Here is a 23,210-nt window from a genome sequence, read left to right on the forward strand (position 1 = left end):
TCAGAAGGGTTGGGTTTCCGCTTTAGCGATCCCCTCAAACACACACTGGAACCTCTCCTTTAGTGTAGATTTAAGTTTGTGAGGACAAATGGCATCTAGAAGTTTTCAGAGAAAAAACAAAAAAAAATGTACAACATAAGGTACTGTTTAAAAAAAAATGTATAGACAATTTAAATTCCATATATCATCATTCTTATTATGTGTTGTTCTATGTATTTTGAAATTAGTAAATTCTTTACACCAGCAACTTAAATCTTTAGTGAAATCCACTTACTTCTCTGCAGACGGTCAGCCAGCTCATCAAGCTTCATTGTTCTCATGAAGTCCAGGGTGATTTTCACAAATGCCTCTCTGCTGCTCCTCCTCTGCTCTTCCTCTTCCTCCTCCCTCTGACTCTCTAAGCATTCTGGGTAGCCTGGACTCAGAACCTTCTGGATCTTCTTCAGCTCTTTCTTCACAAAGCTGATGATGTTGTCCTCCAGCAGCTGGAACAGAATACTTCATGAATGACCCAATTATACTGGAAATCATGGAGCCAAATACGGATTATCCACTGTTGCATAAAGAGCAGCATGAAGAATGTAAAAGAAAGTGTTCAAAGGAGCTTGCAAAGAAAAGCGTCTGGACTTCTTTAAGTTGCTTGAAGACGTTTCACCTCTCATCCGAGAAGCTTCTTCAGTTTTAAGGTCAAATGGTGGGGAGTCCCAGATTTAAACCTAGTGGGAGTATCGCCCCAAAGAGGGACAAAAGGACCCTTGATGATCCTCTAATCGCCTGAGCCAAGGTGTGAAAACGGGCGTGGTCCCAATCAGCCAGAGTTTCGGGTGAGCGTATTGAGAAACCTGGCCCCACCTTATCGTTGCGAATTCCTGAGGTCAGATTGACCCAGGATGTGAGTGGGCGTTAAGGCGTCTGGGGAGGGATCTAAAAAACTGGATTATAGATGGCAGACAGTTGGTGTCGTAAACCACCGCCTCTGTTCAAAGATGGTCACTCACAGTGGACATAGATGGCTTCTTTCACTCCTCTTTCAAACAATCTGTCCTCCTCTGTCCAAAATGTGAACATTGGTATCCTCGAAAGAGTGTCCTTTATCCTTAAGATGCAGATGGACTGCTGAGTCTTGTCCTGTGGAGGTGGCTCCTCTATGTTGTGCCATGCACTTGTGAAGTGGCTGTTTTGTCTCTCCAATGTAGAGTCTGGGCTACAATAGGTGACACGGGGGAGCCCATGGTGCAGCCATGTTTTTGTCTGTAGAAGCCTTCGTTATATTTGAAGTATCTTGTGGTAAGGCAGAGGTCTAACAGTGTGCAGATCTGATCGGGTGTGAAGTTGGTCCTGTCTTCCCAAGGAGCTGTCATCTTGTGGTCGTTTTCTGACAGTCTCCACGGCCTCTGTGGTGGGTATGCAAGTGAAGAGAGACTGGCATCAAAGGAACCACCATGGTTTCATCTGAAATCAAGGGTAAGTTTCTGGACCTTTTCGGTGAAGTCGGTGGAGTTCTTGATGTGGTGTGGGGCGTTCCCCACGAGAGGTGCAAGGATGGTAGCAAGGTGTTTTGTGTGGTAATCTGTAGTGTTTAGGACCACGGTGCATCTTCCCTTATCAGCTGGTAAAACAGTGATGCTGTAGTCTTGGCTCAGGGAAGCGACGGCCTTCTTTTCTTGTACAGGGAGTGCAGAATTATTAGCAAGTTGTATTTTTGAGGAATAATTTTATTATTGAACAACAACCATGGTTCTCAATGAACCCAAAAAACTCATTAATATCAAAGCTGAATGTTTGTGGAAGTAGTTCTTAGTTTGTTTTTAGTTTTAGCTATTTTAGGGGGTATCTGTGTGTGCAGGTGACTATTACTGTGCATAATTATTAGGCAACTTAACAAAAACAAATATATACCCATTTCAATTATTTATTTTTACCAGTGAAACCAATATACATCTCCACATTCACAAATATACATTTCTGACATTCAAAAACAAAACAAAACAAATCAGCGACCAATATAGCCACCTTTCTTTGCAAGGACACTCAAAAGCCTGCCATCCATGGATTCTGTCAGTGTTTTGATCTGTTCACCATCAACATTGCGTGCAGCAGCAACCACAGCCCCCCAGACACTGTTCAGAGAGGTGTACTGTTTTCCCTCCTTGTAAATCTGACATTTGATGATGGACCACAGGTTCTCAATGGGGTTCCGATCAGGTGAACAAGGTGGCCATGTCATTAGTTTTTCTTCTTTTATACCCTTTCTTGCCAGCCACGCTGTGGAGTACTTGGACGCGTGTGATGGAGCATTGTCCTGCATGAAAATCATGTTTTTCTTGAAGGATGCAGACTTCTTCCTGTACCACTGCTTGAAGAAGGTGTCTTCCAGAAACTGGCAGTAGGACTGGGAGTTGAGCTTGACTCCATCCTCAACCCGAAAAGGCCCCACAAGCTCATCTTTGATGATACCAGCCCAAAACCAGTACTCCCAGCTCCACCTTGCTGGCGTCTGAGTCAGACTGGAGCTCTCTGCCCTTTACCAATCCAGCCACGGGCCCATCCATCTGGCCCATCAAGACTCACTCTCATTTCATCAGTCCATAAAACCTTAGAAAAATCAGTCTTGAGATATTTCTTGGCCCAGTCTTGACGTTTCAGCTTGTGTGTCTTGTTCAGTGGTGGTCGTCTTTCAGCCTTTCTTACTCTGTCTCTGAGTATTGCAACACCTTGTGCTTTTGGGCACTCCAGTGATGTTGCAGCTCTGAAATATGGCCAAACTGGTGCAAGTGGCATCTTGGCAGCTGCAACGCTTGACTTTTCTCAGTTCATGGGCAGTTATTTTGTGCCTTGGTTTTTCCACACACTTCTTGCGACCCTGTGGACTATTTTGAATGAAACGCTTGATTGTTCGATGATCACGCTTCAGAAGCTTTGCAATTTTGAGACTGCCTGCATATCTCCACTATTTTTGACTTTTCTGAGCCTGTCAGTCCTTCTTTTGACCCATTTTGCCAAAGGAAAGGACGTTGCCTAATAATTATGCACACCTGATATAGGGTGTTGATGTCATTAGACCACACCCCTTCTCATTACAGAGATGCACATCACCTAATATGCTTAATTGGCAGTAGGCTTTCGAGCCTATACAGCTTGGAGTAAGACAACATGCATGAAGAGGATGATGTGGACAAAATGCTCATTTGCCTAATAATTCTGCACTCCCTGTATTGTGAGGTTGGATGGAGGGACTTTGGCACTGGAGAGGGTGGATGAGACTTTAAAGGAAGCACTCAAAACATGCGGTTATCCTAATTGGGCGTTCATAATATCAGCAAAGAGGCACAGAAAAGAAGATCAGACACCAGCGAGGGAGGATAAGAAGGACAGACGCAACAACATTGTCATCCCCTATGTAAACTCAGTAGAGTTTTCTCCAAGCATGACATCCCGGTGCATATCAGACCCAGCAACACACTCAGACAAAAATTGGTTCACCCGAAAGACAAAACTCCTAAACACAAACTTAACAATGTGGTGTATGCTGTACAGTGCAGCGAGGAATGCCCAGACCTTTATATTGGAGAGACCAAACAGCCAATTCACAAGCGCATGGCACAACATAGAAGAGCCCCCTCCACAGGACATGACTCTCTTCTTTGGCTCTCGGAGAAGGCGGACGCACTTTTTCTCCTCTCCCTTATCTTCCCTGCTTATGTCCTTGTCTAGTCTCGTGTTTTTTTTGTATTTTCCCTGGAAGATTCTCTCACAGTCTGTTCTCTAAAACCTAAAAGAGGAATTATGGATTGGATCAACTGGTCCCTAAATGCAATTGACACCCCTTTCTCAACGAGAACTTTGGCTTGGGTGAGCCTGAGTGCTGAGGATATCTACCTATTCGGAACCATGGTAACAGGGTTCTGGCTGATCGGAGCTGGCTTGGGCCTGACTTATCAAAGAATTAAGAAAGCGGAACCGGCTGTTCAAACCCCCACAAGGCTGCCCGCTGGGATTGGAAAGATGGGAGAGGCGTGAGTTTCTCAAAATGGGCCCATTGAGTCAGCACGGATAAGATCTTCGAGAGGCTACGGCTGCTGTGAATACTCAGAATAAGATCTCTGACTGCAGACTGGATACATCTCTGAAGGGCTAGCCCGGAATAACATCTCTGGGTGCAAAATTGGATGACATCTCGGGGAGGCACACTGCCGTGAGTTCTCAGAAATTGGCTCCTTGAGCACAAGAAATGACAACATCACAGAACGCAAGTATGGCGAAAACCAATATAGCCACCTTTCTTTGCAAGGACACTCAAAAGCCTGCCATCCATGGATTCTGTCAGTGTTTTGATCTGTTCACCATCAACATTGCGTGCAGCAGCAACCACAGCCCCCCAGACACTGTTCAGAGAGGTGTACTGTTTTCCCTCCTTGTAAATCTCACATTTGATGATGGACCACAGGTTCTCAATGGGGTTCAGATCAGGTGAACAAGGTGGCCATGTCATTAGTTTTTCTTCTTTTATACCCTTTCTTGCCAGCCACGCTGTGGAGTTCTCAGAAATTGGCTCCTTGAGCACAAGAAATGACAACATCACAGAACGCAAGTATGGCGAAACTCGCGGCTCTCCAACAGGAGATTGAGAGACCAGTGTTGGACTGTAGAACTGCTTTGAAATTCATATGAGCTGTTCGCACTAAAGTAAAAAATAACATCACTTATGCAGATACCCCTTCGGCGCCAGCTGCAAGGCCGGAGCTGAACAAAACACCCTGATAACGACTGTGTTTAGTCTGTTCCTTCCCATTCCATGCAAGGCCACCTGGGTTGGCTGGAAGACTGTTTACTTTGCCTGGCAGGGCGAAGGACACTGTCTCAGCTGAACTATGGACATGCACACACATACATATACTGATACTGATAAGGACTCACCGACGCATCACCCTCCCTACCCCGGATCCAACGCCACCTCCAACGCTTACCTCCCCTCTGATGTGGACATCGGGTCAGTTGGAGGCGCAGTCGAAAGATTGCAGTGGTCCCAGATCAGATGTACACACTGGAACTCTTTCCCATGTTGCTTGTCTGTGTTTATTGTGCTATGGTGTGTTGATATCTGTGCATTCCTGTATTATCCTTTTGTGTTGCACATTTTGATGTTTTTTTTTCCTTGCTACCTAACCTGACCTGTCTCCCCAATGTGATGTTTGTGTATTGTATGTATGGTCGGCAAGGTCTGTCATCTTGGTTGTGGGCAAAAGACCTGCAACTGACAAATAAAGGCTATCTCATCATCTCATCTCAGCAGTCCATCTGCATCTAAAGGTCAAAGGTCACTCTTTCGAGGATACCAATGTTCACATTTTGGACAGAGAGGACAGATGGTTTGAAAGAGGAGTGAAAGAAGTCATCTATGTCCACTGTGAGTGACCATCTTTGAACAGAGGCGGGGGTTTACGACACCAACTCTCTGCCATCTATAATCCAGTTTTGAGTGCCCTCCCCAGACGCCTTAACGCCCACTCACATCCTGGGCCAGGTTTCACAATGAGCTTACCCGAAACTCTGGCTGATTGGGACCCACACCCATTTTCACACCTTGGCTCAGGCGATTGGAGGATCATCAGGGGCTCCTTTTTTCCCTCTTTGGGGGGATACTCCCACTAGGTTTAAATCTGGGACTCCCCACCATTTGACCTTAAAACTGAAGAAGCTTCTCGGATGAGAGGTGAAACGTCTTCAAGCAACTTAAAGAAGTCCAGACGCTTTTCTTTGCAAGCTCCTTTGACTACGATGACCTGGATGACTGAGAACCTTCACAGACAAAAGTAAGTGTTGTACATGTACGGACCATAAATATGGAGTCCAGCTGTGTTTGATGCTGCTGGGCAGAGTGACCCCTCGGAACCTCTGAGCTCTCCTGATCCACTCTGTGGAGGAATCATGAAGAGTTAGTCCCCATGAAATCTGTCTCCAGAGAGACAAGGAAAGGAAAAGACACAGATACTTCTAGTGACGTTTATCTCATCAATATAATTTAACTCTTAAACAATATTTAGCTGTTCATCCAGTCCAGGAAAAAAGTAGCCAATCTGCTGGCTTATATTCCAAGAGCAAAGTAAATTAGAGCTTGTAGTGTATCCAGCTGCTATTTTGAATATAAGCTCCTGTGTGATTCCTGTGTGCCTGTTGAGTTTGTTTTGCCCATGATTAAGCTTATTTTTCTGTGGAGTTAATTTCTTTCATGTTTAGTTCCTCAGGGCTTTTCGTCTCTACTTTTTTTTTGTCAGAGCCCTGCTCTAAATACTGTCCTAGATTTAAATACTGTTTGAAACACTAGATTTAGAAGTATTTAGTGCCATCTTTTGCTGTTACAGAAGATGTCACCATGTAGGTTGCTGCCAATAGATTTACAAAACATAATGTTAGCTAACTACTGGCAAAACTGATATCGCAGTGAAAAACAAGTGAAAGTGGAGAGTATATCCTTGTTATGAACATAAATTCATTGTTTCAGCAACTCAGCATTGAACTTGATATTTAGTTTTATTGTTGTTGATTCTGTAACTAGTCAGGAAATAATGTAATGTAAGTCTATTGGCAGCAGGCTCAAATGTTCAAAGATGGCACTAAACATGTTCTAAAACTTTGAACATTTATTTTTTGTTTACATCCAGCTTAAGAGACATAGTTAAATGTATTACTGTTTTTTTTTTAGAACTCTCACATTTGTGTAAATTTACACCCAGTTACAGTCTTCTTTTCAACAACATCAGGTAGTTATTTACCTCTCAAAGATCCCAAAAAGTTGATTTTGTTCATCTGGATGTAGCATTTTCAATGGGAGAAACATTTCGTCACTCATACTTCATTCTCAGCTGACTGCAGGTTTCCTAAGCCTTATAAACAATACCTTTGTACAATGACTGAAATCTCCACAGAATGAACAATGGGCTGTGAGGTCAGTTACTTGATCATTTATATGCAAAATGTCATGACCATTGACCAAGAACCATTGATCAGGAAGTCTCTCAATACTCAATTTGTTGTGGTTTCTGGTAAACAACAATTAAGTAAAACTTTCTTTGTTAGTCTTGGACTTTTCATGCTGTGCTAGTTGGATTGTCTTACTGAATTCAAACACCCTTTGAGGAGTATTCTCATCTAGAAGCATTGTAAGTCTCTGTGGCATCCACTCCTCTTCAGATTTTAGCACATTAATGATAAAATTTGTTTCTTTGAAACATTCATTGAGGAGCTAGTTCTGCGTCTTCCTAAAGATTTCTTGTTGCTCCAAGGCCCTTAACTGAAGAGCTCATCTGCAGACTTCTAGGAGTAATCCTGTTTTGTCTGCATCTGAGGCTGAACAACAGGTGGTTCAGGCAATCAACTATCTTATGTGCTGTTTGCTCATAGTCATATTAGCTTAAGCCAGTACTTGACAAAGTGGGTTAAAATGTCTTGATGCATGGTCAATAATCCAAGAAAGTAAAGAAAGTAAATCCAAAAAGTGTCACTTGGATGAGTGACAACATGTTTCTACCACTGAAAACACAACGTCCAAATGAACAGAATCATCTTTTTGGGATTAACTTAAATGGATGACTAAGTATGCATCAGGATACCTCTCAAAGACTTCATGTTACTAACAGCTCACCTGTATGCTGCAGACCCATGATGTTTAAATTCAATGGGGTCACGTTTTGACTGTTTACTCCTTAAGGACATACATCTGGTTCCAGGTTCATTTATACGTTTAGTTCCTCGTTTTCTCCTGGATGTTGTTTGAGTCAATGGTCTCCTACAGAGATAAATTTTTGAAACCATGAAGGATTTATAAAAATAAAAAATAAAATAAGCATCATCATTTAAATCAGACACTGTACTGACATGAAAGAGTGTTACTAACAGCTCACCTCTCTCCAGCAGGCGACTGTTGAAATTCAATGGGGTCACGTTTTGACTGTTTACTCCTTAAGGACATACAGCTGGGTTCAGGCTCATGTTTACATTTAGTTCCTCGTTTTTTTGTGTATGTCCTTTTAGCCAGTGGTCTCCTACAGAGATGCATTTATGAAACCATGAAAGATTAATAAAAAAATAAAACAAAATACAACGAGCATCACCATTTAAATCAGACACCTGGCTGACATTCAAATAGTTCATGTTAATAACTGCTCACCTCTCTGGAGCAGACACATGCTGGTGTTTAAATTCAATGGTTTCATCTTTAGACTGGTCACTCATTAAGGACACACAGCTGGGTGGAGGTCCAGGTTGGTTCCTGTGAATAATGATGGAGCAGTGATGCGAGTGCTGAGCTGCGACATGGAAAAGAGTCATGGACAGTTAGAGATGGTCATCTCACCTCTGCGCTTTGGTCTGGCTCTCATGTTCCCCACACAGAGTGGTTTTAGAGGGAGGGGCTCCCTCCTCTCTGTCTTCACACTGATCCATGCTGCTCAATTCACATCAGCTCACACACACTTTCTACCTTCACCTGCAGAGGAAACACAAATCATTCATGTGCACATAACAACATTTTGAAAAACATTTTCAAACATTTCTGCCGATCCATGAAAAAAACCTTTAGGGTAATTAGAGCTAAAAGCTTCAGACTAACTATTCCTGCTGAGTTTGCAGAGAGCTGTAGACACACTGATTCACTGGTAATACGAATCTTCAGTTCAGGGTTAATGTGAACAGCCAGTCAGAGAGAGGAGGAGCCAGAGCTTCAAAGTAAGAGAACTGGTCTTGAATTCAGTTCATGCCAGACTGGTGTTTTCTGACTGTGTAGCTTTAATTTAGACTGAAGGAAACATTTAGTGACAGCTCACTGTACTAGGATTTTCACTGAGAGAGGCCGAGTGAGTAAATTAGAAATGAGTACATCAGGGCACTCACAAATTCACATGAACACTTTTTCTATGCCAAAATCTACCCAGATGTGATCTGGTTCTGGATCTCAGAGCAGAGCCTCACACATTTCTGGTTCTGGGATTTTAACAGAGAAAAGCAAAACTGTCCCAATCTGCAGAGTTCACAAACTCTAGTTTAAAGAGTAGGAATCACATGCAGACATTAAAGCTGATTATCGATGTTTGCATCTAGGGAAACATTCCTCACATGTTTAAACTAGAAAAACTAGAAACTGCATACAGCATAGTTTCAGTTTGCAGCACGCACAATCTTTTTGAAGCATTAACAGCAACAAAAGGTTATTAAAAGAGCTGTAGACAGACACACACAGACACACAGGTGAGCTGTTTCATGGAAGGAGGAGGGACTCTACCTGAAGTAGGACAGGTTGGAGGAGGCAGATTTTCAGATTTTCAGAAGAGTTACTGAAAATATGCCTTTATGTGGTCAGATTTAAAGTAGAATTCAACTTGTATCATTTAATTCAATTATTCACCAAGCAGTTTTGGTTATTATTAAAATAACATAATGAGTTTGTATCTTTCAATAAACTGATAATTACTAACCCTGAAAAATAATCGATTTATTATGTTGTTGTAAGCCCATGAACACCAGACAGAGCTGCATGAAGCTGGTGATCAGGATGAGAATTCAGAAAACTGTTGAAAAAAAAAAAGCTCCAAGAGCTGCTCAACTAATATACTTTTTTCAACATTTACAGTTAATACATGAGCGAGGCACAAAAATAGAATTGTAGGATTACCAGAGGAACAAAACACCAGCTCCTGGTAGACAGAGCCGTTGCCCGAAACTGCAAGGCCAGACTGACCAACCTGTGCACTGCCTGGATTTATTACAAGGCCTGACTCGATGCCCCACACTTGGAGCTTGGAATGCCTAAAACTGTACAACAGGAACCCAAGACTCTTCACCAGGAACTCAATGTGAATGTGGTGAACAACAGTAGAGGTCAACTTCAAGCTAATGGCACAAGTCCCCATCAAGTGCGGGACCCACCAAGAAGAGGCTCTGTCCACACTGCTGTTCAACAGCAATGAATAATAAATAAAAGACCTCATAGTCAGCCCAGAATAAAGTGTGTGTGTGTGTGTGTGTGTGCGTGCGTGCATGTGTGTGTGTGTTCACTCCAGAAAAATGCTGTCTGACTACTCAGACTTAAGTCAGAGTAAAGTTCACATGCTTTGTTAGGGTGGTCACTCAAAAAGTTAAATAAAATATTACACATTACTGGTTTCTTTTCTTAAAAGTAATGCAGAACATTACTTAGTTACTCACTGGAGTAAGTACATATTTGGGCTTAAAAGAAAAGATGTTTCTGTTATTATGCAGCCTTTTATGTAAGAGCTGCATAATATTGCAATATCTTTTTTCCTGTTCTCACTTGCTCTACCTGAGCAAAAAAGCTTTGCTTTTTTTTGTGAAAATACGGACTTCTGTTATTGTTTGATTTTTCTTTTGTAACTGGGGTTTATATTTTAGTGTATACTTTTTGTGAATTTAGTGATTAGAATAAATTTATGTGATTATAAGTTCAAAATAATAATTTATTTTCTGTCTTTATTCTAATCCAGTTCACCAGTTGTCTGGATGCCAGTTCAGTTCCCCTCCTTGTCTCTAATCCAACGTTCTTCTGATTGTTGGTTTAAAATAGAATCTGGTGCTTGAAGACGCCATCTCGTCCACCCACTTTGGTGGATATTCAGTCAAATGAACAAAAGTTTTTCTCTATTGTTAAATCTATGTTGTTGTTTTTTTGTTTTGTTTTGTTTTTTGTTTTTTTAAAGGCACAGAAGAATTACAGATGATTGACGAGCACCTTTGAACACATCAGAGAGGAGGAGACCGAGTTTTGGCTGTGTTCTATTCCACCATCCTTGATTGGAAATATTGCCTTTAGCAACATTAACTGGTTGAGGGTGGTGGTAGCTAAATATAAAGCTGACAGAAAGATTGATGAAGAGTAGCTATAATATCATCAGAATTAATAGTCTTTACTGATAGAAAAATAATCCATGTGCAGACATCAGTTCTTTCACAGACACAGGCATAAAGAGATGTTTCAAAATTAAGGTATAAAACATTAGAAAGATCCTTACAATATTTACATACAATCCCCATAATATTGTTTACAATAGAAAAGAAGAGTAGAAGTGGATCCTGAGCTGTTCATTTAAGTCAGCATTAGTTCCCTCACTGGCTTCCATGATATACATGAGGAATTAAAATGTTTTGTGTGATGTTACCGAGTTCACCAAGTGTCTGATGTATAATGACTCTGATATCAGATAATCAGTACTGAGTGATGCTTATTTTTCATTACTTGAGCTTCTGATTGCATCCTGTGTGACGATGTTAACCTTTACATGACTACCTGCTCTTAACCCTCCTCTCGTGTTAGGGTCGGCACCGACCCATTTTAAATTTCAAAGGCATAAAAAAATCACATACATTTGTTTATTGTATCAAGGCTTTTTGACTTTGTCAGGAACCTCTATTTCTACAAAATAAAATAAAAAAAATTATTTTCACTAAATTATAAAATGCCCTAGTTGAAATTATGACCTTTGTGTTGTTAGGGTCGGTTTCGACCCAGGTATAATATTATGAGTATAAAGCAATAATTAAAGCCAAAACTGAAATCATAAGTGCACTGTCAGCTAAAACACTTACAGCAAGCGCCTCTCCTAATCATATGAGCTTTAGGGGATTCTTATTTTGCATGTTTTTTGCAGTATACCTGCACAAAAACAAAACAAAATAAACACGGGCATGTGAGGTGAATTCACTATTTGAGTGGCCATTTGACTTCCAGAGTGCACATTTACAATTTGCAGCATACAAAAAATGAGAAGAAGATTCACAGTGAGCTAAGTTCTGGATCATATTTTTGGTGAAAATGAAGGAGAGGACACAGAGCAGCATAGCGATTCAGATGGGCAGGTTTCTAAGGAGGAAGACAATGTGGACTATCATCCAGAAGACACAGACACATCTGATCAGAGGTGGAGGTCGCTGGTGCTGAAGCTACTCCTGCTGAAAGATTCAAGTCCAAAAATGGTAAGATCTTTTGGAGCTCAGTACCTCATGATGTACATGGCAGGGCAGCTGCTGCAAATGTCATCAAAATGACCCCTGGAATCACAAGGTTTGCTCTGACCAAAGTCAGTGACATCAAGAGATGTTTTGAGATATTTATGCCATTGTCACTAGAAAGAATCATCATTACTATGATAAACCTTGAAGGAAAAAAAGTCAATGGCGACATGATGAGGAATACCTGGATGCTTTCATTGTTCTTGCTGGAGTGTACAGATGCTGCAATGAGGCCACTGATCATCTATGGGATGCATCGACAGGCAGAAACATTTCCTGGGCAACGATGTCACTTCACACATTTGATATCATTTTGACTCAAGAGTCCTCAGATTTGACAACAGAGAGACCAGACCGAGGTCTGACAAGCTCGCTCCCATCAGGGATGTCTGGGAGAGATGAGTGCAGCTTCTTCCACTGATGTTCATACCAGGGCCAGTGACAGTGGATGAACGTCTTGTCCACTTTTTGAGGAAAATGCCCCTTCCGGCAATATATACCCAGTAAGCAAGGGAAAAACGGCAGAAAAATCTGGGAAGCCTGTGATGCAAAAACCAACTATGCCTGGAATGTACAGATTTTCACAGTCAAAGCTGCGAGTGGCACCCCTGAGAAGAAACAATGAAAATGTGTGGTCCTCCATATGACCACTGGACTGCAGGATCACAATATCAGCTGTGATATTTTATTTTACTGTATTTTTTTTTACCAGATATGACCTTGGACAAGAACTTCACAAAGGAAACTGAGGTGAAGCTGTATCATTGGGAAGTGATAAAAAGCCCACAATTACCCACGGCTATAACCAAAACAAAGGAGGAGTGGACTTTTTCTTTTTTTCAGTTTATATTAAAGGTCTACTGCTGAAAAAAAACAAACTTTTTTTGTCTTTTCTTGATGTAAATGTCTATGGGTCGAAATTGACCCGTAACACCATCGATGTCATTTTAGTTATTAATCTTAAAATGAAAAAAAATCAATAAAACAGATTTATTTAAGAGATGTGTCCTATACCCCTCAGTAATACACATGTAACACAGAAACCTTTTATTTATTAATATGATTCTCTTGAGGTTAATTTTACAATTTTTTTTTAATTGAAATCGAGGGGTATAGTGACAAAAAAAGACCCAGAGGCCCACGCCAAAAGTATTAAAACCAACATTTTCATGAATAAGGAAGCCTAACAAGGTAACCAAGAGATGAGAAACAAATTGGATGATAACTTATTGTTTTTAGTATATTTTATAGCTGATTTAATTCACGGGTCAAAACCGACCCGCTAACATAAGAGATGATAACAGAAAGCTAACACGAGAGGAAGGTTAAACAACAACAGTCTTTTACAGAATAATGAACTGACTACTGAGACCAGACTAGAGGTGCAAAGAGTCAGTGGGCCTCTGGTCTTATCTAAGAAATAAAATTCACAAAGGGACACAAAACCACCAAAAATCATCTATCAACAGTTACTTGTGTTTATTTTAATACAACTGACATAATTTTAACATGTATCTGTTCAGTTATTTATTTCATGAAAACGTACCACTGAGTGACTCTATAAATGTAACAAAATACTATTTTCATTAGCCGGCAGAGTTTTGAAGCCAAATCCAGGACAACTGGCTCAAATAACTTACAGCACACTTTCATTCAGACTTAAAACTGTTCACGAGGAACAAAATTCAAAATGTTTATCAAAAAATCCAACGACTATAAAAGAGGGCAACAAACAGGAAAACACAAGAGACCACACTCTGACCAACGATTAATGACTAAAAACTTCAAACACTAGAAGACGAAAACTCAAATCCACTGATTAAAACACAAAGTACAAAGTGAACATGACAGCGACACAACGCAAAAACAAATCCAAATACTTTCCTGCACAATATCCCAGCCTCCACATGCAGATATTATAAAGTTCATTTAAAAAAACGCAGTAATTGTTCATGTTGTTTGTAAACTTCTAGATTTCATTTTCATTAACTTTGTTTGCAGTAAACTGATCTGAGCTGGAGATGATTCACTTTCTGTTTTTCAATGTCACTTCAGTAAAACCTGAAAGTCGACTTCTAAGAACAGAATGATTATATCTGATTGTTTCCAGTTAAAGAAGGAAAAAACGTCCCATCAGTGATGATCAGTGTCAAACAGATTCATTTAAACTGTTTATCACAGTAACAAATGTTTCAGTGCAGAGTTAACCAGTGTGGATTCCACTCAATCAATAATCTATAATCATGTGGATTTATCTTCAAGCATAAGAGTGATCCAAAGTTTGTCCTGAAATAGGAGCTAAACATCTGGTCCTAATATTACAGAGCAGAAACAAACAGTAAAGTTCCTAAAGACAAACTGTTAAAGGACGACACAAAGCAAACTTACAGTTTCTTCAAACAGATACACGAACAACAAGCTCCAATCCACACTTGGACAATAAACACAGACACACAGGTGAGCTGCTTCCTGGAAGGAGGCGGAACTAAACCTGAAGAGTGTGCGAGGGCCACACCTCCATGTGCTGATTTACAAATATGTTGCCTGACTGCTCAGAGTGAGTCTAAGTCAGAGTAAAGTTCACAAGCTGGGCCCTGTTTCAGGAAGCCGGTTTAGTGCAAACTCTGAGTAAGTATACCCTGAGTGAACGAAAACTCTGGGTTTTCGGTTTCACAAAGCGAGTTTAGATTTATCCTGAGTGAGTTACTATAACGACACACTCCGTGAAGCTAACCTGCCCCCTAGCAGGTTTACTACAACTAACCCTGACTGTCTCCGCCTCTGTGTCGGAAACCTGACTGTAGGAAGTGTCAGACATGGCGTGCCCCTTCCTTGAAGAGCCAGTAGATGTTGAAGCCCAAATTCTCCGCAGAGCTCTCTGCCGGGAAAGAGTGATTAGAGCGCGTTTGGACATTTTATCATTTCCTGATGATCTTCTGTGTGAACGTTACCGTTTTTCAGCACAATCTATAATTTATTTGAATAACATCCTCAGGCCTAATATTGCTCATGTGACACATCGCGGACATTCTCTCAGTTCTGTACATATTATTTGTATTGCACTTCGGTTTTTTGCAAACGGGAGCTTTCTATATAATATTGGTGACGCTGAGCACGTTTCCAAGGCTACCGTCTGTCGGGCAGTCAGGAATGTTACAGTTGCACTGAAACGTCTCCTGTACTCGTTTGTGGTGTTCCCCGGTCATAGACCCACAAGATTCATCAAAGAAGGATTCCACAAAATTGCAGGTAGCAGGATGAACAAAACTTAATTTATGATGTGGTGATACTTGGACTACTACTTAAATTGCACATTTATTTTCAGGGTTCCCAGGCGTGATTGGCTGTACAGATGGCACTCACATTCCAATCATTGCTCCTTCAGTAAATGAAGGAGACTATGTGAACAGGAAGTCTTTCCACAGCATTAATGTGCAGGTACATAGTTCCCTGTAGCATTTCAAACTAACAAATTATTTCATCATAGTAATGGATGCTAATTTGTGTTCTCTGCACTGTGAAGATCATATATGATGCTGCCAACATTATCACAAATGTGGAAGCCAAGTGGCCAGCCTCTGTTCATGACTCACGAATTTTTCGTGAATGTACACTGAGCACAAAATTTGGACATGGTGAGTTGAAAATACTTTAAAATATATAAAGACCAATTGCTACAGGGACATTTGAACTGAAGTGTATCCTTCTGTCTTAGGAGAGTTCACTGGCTACTTGCTTGGTGATAGGGGGTATCCATGTTTACCCTATTTGCTTACCCCTTACCCTGACCCTGAACCGGGCCCACAGCAGCGATATAATCTGGCTCATTGCAGGACAAGAGCCAGAGTTGAAATGACTATCGGAATGCTTAAGGCCCGGTTCCAGTGCCTGCAAAGACTCAGGGTCACCCCAGAAAGGGCATGTGACATTATTGTGGCATGTGTGATTCTTCACAACATTGCCACAATTAGAGGAGAACACTGTCCTTCTGAACCAAACATCAGCAGTGATCCAAACCATGAACATCCTGACCCTCCCACGGACATACAAGATGGAAGAGCAGTCAGAGACACCATATGTCACAATCATTTCTTTTGACCCATCACCTCAACATGTTGAAAGAAGAATAAACAGATTTTTTGTTCAACTGGCTTTATTGGTCGCCTGTGTTTCCTGTACACAAAGTATTAATAAGTATATTATTATGTTGTTCAAACACTGAAATAATTCGTCCATCTCTGACCACTTCACCCACCCTTAACTGATGTTCCAGCATTTACAGGGAGCTATTGAAACAGAAAATAGCATTGACATTCACAGTACATGCCTACTTAGGTTGGTTGTAAATCAGTGCTGAACATCTTACTGAGGAAAGGTTTGTTGGAGAAGTGGCTGGACCCTCTTCCTCTTCATTTCCATCATCACTCTGTTAGAGACATAGAAAGTCCATGGTTGTATTATAGTACCACATTTTATTCAATTGTTATATTTTCCATTAAAAGATGTAAACCTCATAAAGTGTCTCTGTTGCTTCCTCCTCTGTAACAGCTGTCAATGTTTCTTCATTATTTTCCTGCAGTAAAGAAATTACCAACATTGCTGTTCTACTGTAAACTCATATAATCTGTGGAGTATTACTCACAACTGCATGTTGGTCTGGCTCAACAGGAGGCTGCACCAGATGCAGTACACCATCACCATCAACTGATAGAATATGAGGTTTATACAGGTCACTTATAACTTACAAGGGACCAAATGGCAATTAACAAACATATAGCACTCAGCTTACACTTCATTGTCATTATGCTCTCAAAGACAACCAAGACTGAGGGAAGGCAAAATCAGTAGGAAAATAACTTCACTACAAACAAATTCATTATGGTAAAGAGTTTATCAAATGAATGAGCAGCACTGCAAAGGTGACTGTGAAGAAAGGATGTATGCACATCATGTATTATTTTAAATTTACCTCTTATGTGGGCACTTGTGTCTTGCGGGGTTATTGACTCAGAGAATGTCCCCGCAGAGATGCCTTCAGCCACAGGGGGCCCACTGTTTTGGCTGAGGGCAACTGCTCAGCCTCTGTGAGTGGTGGTGTTTTTCAGGCCTCCGCTTTTTTTCTGTTGGCTATAACGGGTCACATTTGAGCATACAGAGTAAGCAAATATGTACTTGTAATGCTCAGATAATTTCAATAAGTGCTTACAGAAAGAAAATTAATGTAGCCTCTAACTGCAATTGATTTACAGACCAAGCACTATGGCTCATAATACAATTACACCTTACCTGTTTGGACTATATTTTTATATTTCATTTTTACTTGCTGCCAGGAACGTTTGGGGCCTGTTGGGTTGCACCTGCGCTCACATCACATCACAAAATAAAATGTATAAAATAAAAAATAAAATATAATAAAATAACGTGTTAAATGGGTGGAAATCCCTAGATCGAACTTTCTACCTTCACCTGTGCAGTAAAGACTGAGAGGAGAGCTGAAACCAACCATTCAATCAGCAAGCAGCATCAACACCTGACCTTCATTCAGACTCTGTTATTGAAGATGTTGTTGTGTGAATGAAATGAGTGAAATGATGTAAATATCCAAATATGGATCTGGTTGTGTCGGGTTACATTAAAGGTTCCTGGGCAGGTCGGCCAATGAGGATGCAGCCTTTTGTTTGCCTTGAGCAAAATATTTTAAACATATCACTAACATCAAAATTCAAAAAAAGAACTTGTTCAAAATAAGATAAATTTACAATTTGAACAATTTGATCTCCTGACTTTGAACTGTTTTCATTAAATATCCGATTGAGATCATTTCATTCAGTTTTATGGAGTAGTGATGAAGGGACGCTCCGGTGCGTGTCCAAAAAAAACATCACAGAAGGACTGTGCCGAGGCTTCATTTGTTTGGCCAGAGTTACATGATCAGTGACATCCAAAGCTTCATGTAGAACATAACTGCATCTGTAACCTGTTGAATGGTTTATAAGGAAGTTGGTTATTCATGGTATTTGATCTTTCCATTGATCATTCTATTGAGAGATATGGAGCCAGCGAGGAAGAGAGGAGGCTCTTACATGTGGGAGTATTTTGAGTTGATTTTGGTCTGCAAGAACAGACAGCTTTCTGTTCAGAAGCATTCTCCATAATGTATTTTCATCTATTGTATTTACCAATATCAAGAAGTCAGAAGCAAAGAAAGACCACACAATGGCACGTGTTTAAATAAGGAATGTTTATTCATCAAATGTATTTATTTAACAAATAATTTTTCACCCAAAAATTACATGTTCAAAGCAACACCAAGGTGACCCAGTATCAGACAGAATTGTGAACTCTACTCTGTAGGGTGGGCAGGCATAATGAAGCAGTACACTTTTATTTGAAGATTCAAGCTGTTATTCATTTGTTGGCCACCAGATGTCACCAGAGAGGACTGTATTAAAAAGCCTCGGGTAATGAACCGTTTTTAACACAAGTTTCAATGCTTCAGAAAGCTACATTTGGCCATCACTACCACAGAGTGTTTAGATTTCCTGTACATGCAGGAGGAGGAGCAGGGAACAGGTGTGCTGTTGGAGGAGGGATCAGGTGACTGGAAACAGTGGGAACATAATGAGGCCACCTACAGGGCAGGCGGGGAACTGAAATCATACGAGATGCTAGTGATCCGTGACTTTAAGAAGATGTCAGAGATGAAACGAGTCTTTGTGTGTTCTCCAAAGAAACAAGTCCAACCAGTACCATCATCGAAAATAAGTCATGTGACCTCAGTAAGGACCACCTACAGGAGACTTCCTCTAAGACAGGGACTGTTTAAAATCCTCATCTTCACTCTAATGACACCTGCTGAAGCTCATTTTAATAGTTTTGCAATTTTCATTAGTTTTTATTTTTATTTAGTTTTGACTTCAGATTTTCAATTTTATATCAGTCTTAATTAGTATTTACCAATTGTTTGCTAGTTTAGTTTAGTTTTTATTTTTTTGAAAATCCTTAGTTTCAGTTTAGTTTTGATTAGTTTCAGTTATAGTTTTAGTTGTGTTTTTTATTATTAACCTTTATTTAACCAGGAAAAGTCCCATTGAGATTAAAAACCTCTTTTTCAAGGGAGTCCTGGCCAAGAGGCGACAACATGTTGAAATTACAAAGTTATATACATATTATAAGTAACAATTGCATTTTAAAAACATTTTTCTCTGACTCTCTCAATCTGGACTTAAAAGTATTTAATGAAATAAGATCTGCTATCTTCCAGTCTTTTTGCATCATGTTCCATATGAAAGGGGCAGCATAAGTAAAAGCCCTCTTTCCCAGTTCAGTTCTGACAAATGGAACATTGAGCAAAAAAAGATCGCTTGAACGCAGGCTGTAAGAAGCAGTACTTCTCCGTGTGAGCAGATCGCAAATGTAGGTGGGCATTTGTCCAAGCAGGGCCTTATAAATAAAGATGCACCAGTGAACAAACCTCCTGGAGGACAACGAAGGCCATCCCACTCGAGCGTACAGATCACAACAATGGGTCAAGGCCCTGCAGTTTGTAATAAACCATAAAGAGGCATGATATACTGATCTTATGAAGACACTGGGCGGAAGCATTCATGTACAGCAGATCACCATAATCTAAAACAGATAAAAATGTGGCATTTACAAGAGGCTTTTTTGTCTCAAAAAAAAAGCAAAATTTGTTTCGAAAGAGTTTTTTCACAAGATTGTCTATGTGAGATTTAAAGGTCAGAGACTCATCAATTAAAAAGCCAAGATATTTATACGTATGCACCACTTCTATGAGGTTTCCCTCAAGAGTGGACACCAAAGGGACAGTTTGAGGAAATCTCTTCATGTTTGAAAACAGCATTAGCTTTGTCTTTTCTGCATTGAGAACCAATTTCAGCTCCAGAAGTGTGTGCTGAACCACGTCAAAAGCTTTCTGCTTTTGCAATAATTGCTGTGTTTGCAATAATTAAGTGTAACAAAATCCCAGTTTCATCATATCAGTCATTCTCTTCTGCTTATCCTTGGATATTTTGCTATTCCAGCTACCATACCCTGCACCCTGGACAGGTCGCCTGTCTGTCGCAGGGCTAACACGCAGAGACAGACAACTCACATTCCCACTGTTACATCCCCAGGAGGATGTCTCTCCTCCCTATTAACCCTTTGTTTTGTCCAGGCTCCACCTCCTCTGTCCTGATTGGATGCTGCGCAGAGTCCGGCTAATTGGTAATCAGCAGAGCACTATTTAAGGCCTGTGGAGCTGTGTTTCTGGGCCCTCTGGCCATTTTGGTTGCCATACTTGTGTAGGCCTTTGTATCTTGTATGAGCATTGTTGTTTTCTTCATGTTCAGACTGCTTGTAGGGGAGAGCTGCCTTTTGTTTTGACACCCTGTTTTCTCCTGTTTATGTGTTGTTAGGTAGGTTATGGTTATAGGTTGTATATTTTTGTTTCTTTGGAGTTAGGTAAGTTTCTTTTATTTCTACGTCAGGGATGTTTTGTTTGTTATGTTGGCCTTGGCTCTCCCTGACGTTATACCTCGGTCTGAACCCAAATCCCATCACCAGTATTAAATAAACCTTCTAAAATTACCATCTTGGCTCCTCCTTCTCTATCCACATTTATGTTCGTCCCTTCAACCCCCTAGACTAGCCAGGGGACGTAACACCCACCTATGGGTTCTTTAAATAAATAAATAAAGGCAGATGAACAACCATTGATACCAGGCAACTATAAAATGTATATCTTGGCCCCAATGAGACTATTAACTCTCGCAGCACCGGGTGTTCGTAATTTTGGTTCAAGTGAATTGATAAACTTTTTGAAGGCAATTGACTCACACAGTTATGTCAATATCCCAGTCCTGTTGTCTCGGGATGCATCACGCTGCCTTGCCTGGGGTTAGCTTCTGTTTTCTGGGGATGAGGGTTGAGTGTTGTTGGGAGAAAACCCTGCAAAATAAACCCAGGAGGAATAAAGACACAATGAGACAAAGTTACTTTTTTATGCTTAACGTGTACACGGGTGAGCTGCTGAAAACAACCCACACCCATGGACAGTGGCTTGGCATTTTTATAGGCACAAATCACAGAGACAGTGAGAACAGGATAAGAAAATAATAAACAGATAAAATAAACAACTCCATATATGGTGCTAGTCTCGTCAGCAGAGAGCTGGGATAGATAAAACAATCTGAAACAATATGTCCCTGCTGGGAAAGTCTAAAAAGACACTTCTAAACTAATCTAAACACAGACAAAGGGCATCTTTGTACATTTAAAAGAAGGTAAAGAAACATAGAATCATTTTTCCTCTAACAAGTGTGCTCCCTTACCTTCTCAAGGTAAGCTAGGTTAGCCTTCTTGTGTGAGCTTTTAAAGTGCACTTTAAGGTTTGTGGGATTTTTTTCCCTTTAGAAATGTCTCTCATAATTTGTCTCTTTCCACTACAAGACACTTGCTTTATCCAAAACACAGTCATATTCAAAGTAATCCCAAATTGGCCATGGCACTTTCTCCTGACTTTTCCTGACATGACAACTCGACTAACGTACTGCCACCTGCTGGCATAATTAGACAGCAACAAAAAACTCTGGAAACTAAACTTCATTTTCACCCTTGACTATTGTATGACACGCACACATCAATGAAAACTAAACACATTTTTGCTATAAATTCAGTTAATTTTAGTTAGTTTTGTGAACACTCATTACAGTTTTAGTTAGTTTTCCCTTTTTTGTTTTTATTTTTATTTCCGTTAACGAAAATGTTTTTTCACTTCTAGTTTTCGTTAACGATAATAACCTTGGTCTTAACGCCCTCGCCATGCTTTCATAGAGAGCCACCTCCTTCCTACCTCCTTACACCTTACTCAATTAAACACAGGCTGCAACAACACACATGCAAAAAATAAATGAAATAAATAAATAAAATAAAAATACAATTCAATAAAACTCAGTAAAATTCAAATAAACATTAAAAAGCAGTTAAAATGACAATCAATCTAATTGAAACGGTTGCATGTTATGGACTTGGCTCAAGGATTCATAGTTTAGATTTAAAAGCACTTAATAAAATGAATTCAGTCATTTTCCATTCATGCAGGTTGTTCCAAGCAAAGGGTGCTAAATGAACAAAAGGTCTTTTACCAAATTCAGTTCAGGCAAATTAAACAGAAAGCAAGAAGTAACCATGTGGATGAAGAGAATACCGACCAGCATGTTTCATTACAAGAAGGGAACATATATAAGAAGGTAGCAACCCAAGTATTGCCATATATACATATATATATATATATATATACATATATATATATATATATGTACGTGTTGATGGCCCGGATCTTGTTCTTACCATTCAGCTGACTCCTCAGGACTTGCCTGACCCTCTGCAGGTACTTGGTGGTTGCAGCTTTTCTAGCGGCCTCTTCATGGTTCCCATTCGCCTGTGGGATCCCCAAGTACTTGTAACTGTCCTCTATGTCTGCAATGTTGCCTTCTGGTAGTTCAATCCCCTCAGTTCTGACTACCTTCCCTCTCTTTGTTACCATCCGACTACACTTCTCCAGTCCGAACGACATTCCAATGTCATTCCTGTATAGCCTGGTAGTGTGGATCAGTGAATCGATGTCTTGTTCACTCTTGGCATACAGCTTGATGTCATCCATGTACAGGAGGTGGCTGACAACTGCTCCGTTCTGTAGTCGGTATCCATAGCCAGTCTTGTTAATGATCTCACTGAGGGGGTTCAGGCCTATGCAGAACAGCAGTGGGGACAGAGCATCTCCTTGGTAGATCCCGCACTTGATGGTGACTTGTGCTATGGGCTTGGAGTTGGCCTCTAGTGTTGTACGCCACATCCCCATTGAGTTCCTGATGAAGGCTCTTAGGGTCCCATTGATCTTGTACAATTCTAGGCATTCCAGTATCCAGCTGTGGGGCATTGAGTCATAGGCCTTCTTGTAATCAATCCAGGCAGTGCACAGGTTGGTCAGTCTGGTCTTGCAGTCTCGGCTGACTGTTCTGTCTACCAGTAGCTGGTGTTTTGCGCCTCTGATATTTTTGCCAATTCCTTTCTGTGTCCCGCTCATGTATTGACCCACGTGCCTGTTCATCTTAGCCGATATGATGCCTGACAGGAGCTTCCATGTGGTACTGAGGCAGGTTATTGGTCGGTAGTTGGAGGGGACCGGT

General features: G+C 40.6%; 1 protein-coding gene across 1 annotated transcript; it reads right to left on the reverse strand.

Annotated features, from left to right (window-relative positions):
- On the reverse strand, nt 1-8,379 carry LOC113017733 (uncharacterized). The gene is made up of 7 exons (XM_026160841.1): nt 8,354-8,379; nt 8,168-8,269; nt 7,902-8,042; nt 7,643-7,786; nt 5,837-5,915; nt 275-485; nt 1-95 (listed from the first exon to the last, which is right to left on the reverse strand). The coding sequence occupies exons 2-7, from the start codon at nt 8,230-8,232 to the stop codon at nt 1-3; spliced, it is 735 nt and encodes a 244-aa protein (XP_026016626.1). The 5' UTR covers nt 8,233-8,269; nt 8,354-8,379.
- Nucleotides 8,380-23,210: the final 14,831 nt, after the last annotated feature.

The sequence above is a fragment of the Astatotilapia calliptera genome, unplaced genomic scaffold, assembly GCF_900246225.1.
Source record: "Astatotilapia calliptera unplaced genomic scaffold, fAstCal1.2 U_scaffold_2, whole genome shotgun sequence".
NCBI classification, from domain to species: domain Eukaryota; kingdom Metazoa; phylum Chordata; class Actinopteri; order Cichliformes; family Cichlidae; genus Astatotilapia; species Astatotilapia calliptera.

Bases quoted from the DNA above. Each gene is read 5' to 3' on its own strand.
- LOC113017733 (XM_026160841.1), bottom strand. From the start codon at position 8,232: ATGAGTGACCAGTCTAAAGATGAAACCATTGAATTTAAACACCAGCAT. The intron at 8,043-8,167 runs GTGAGCAGTTAT...GCATCTCTGTAG, and splicing joins CATGTGTCTGCTCCAGAGAG to GAGACCACTGGCTAAAAGGA. The intron at 96-274 runs GTAAGTGGATTT...GAAAACTTCTAG, and splicing joins GGCTGACCGTCTGCAGAGAA to ATGCCATTTGTCCTCACAAA.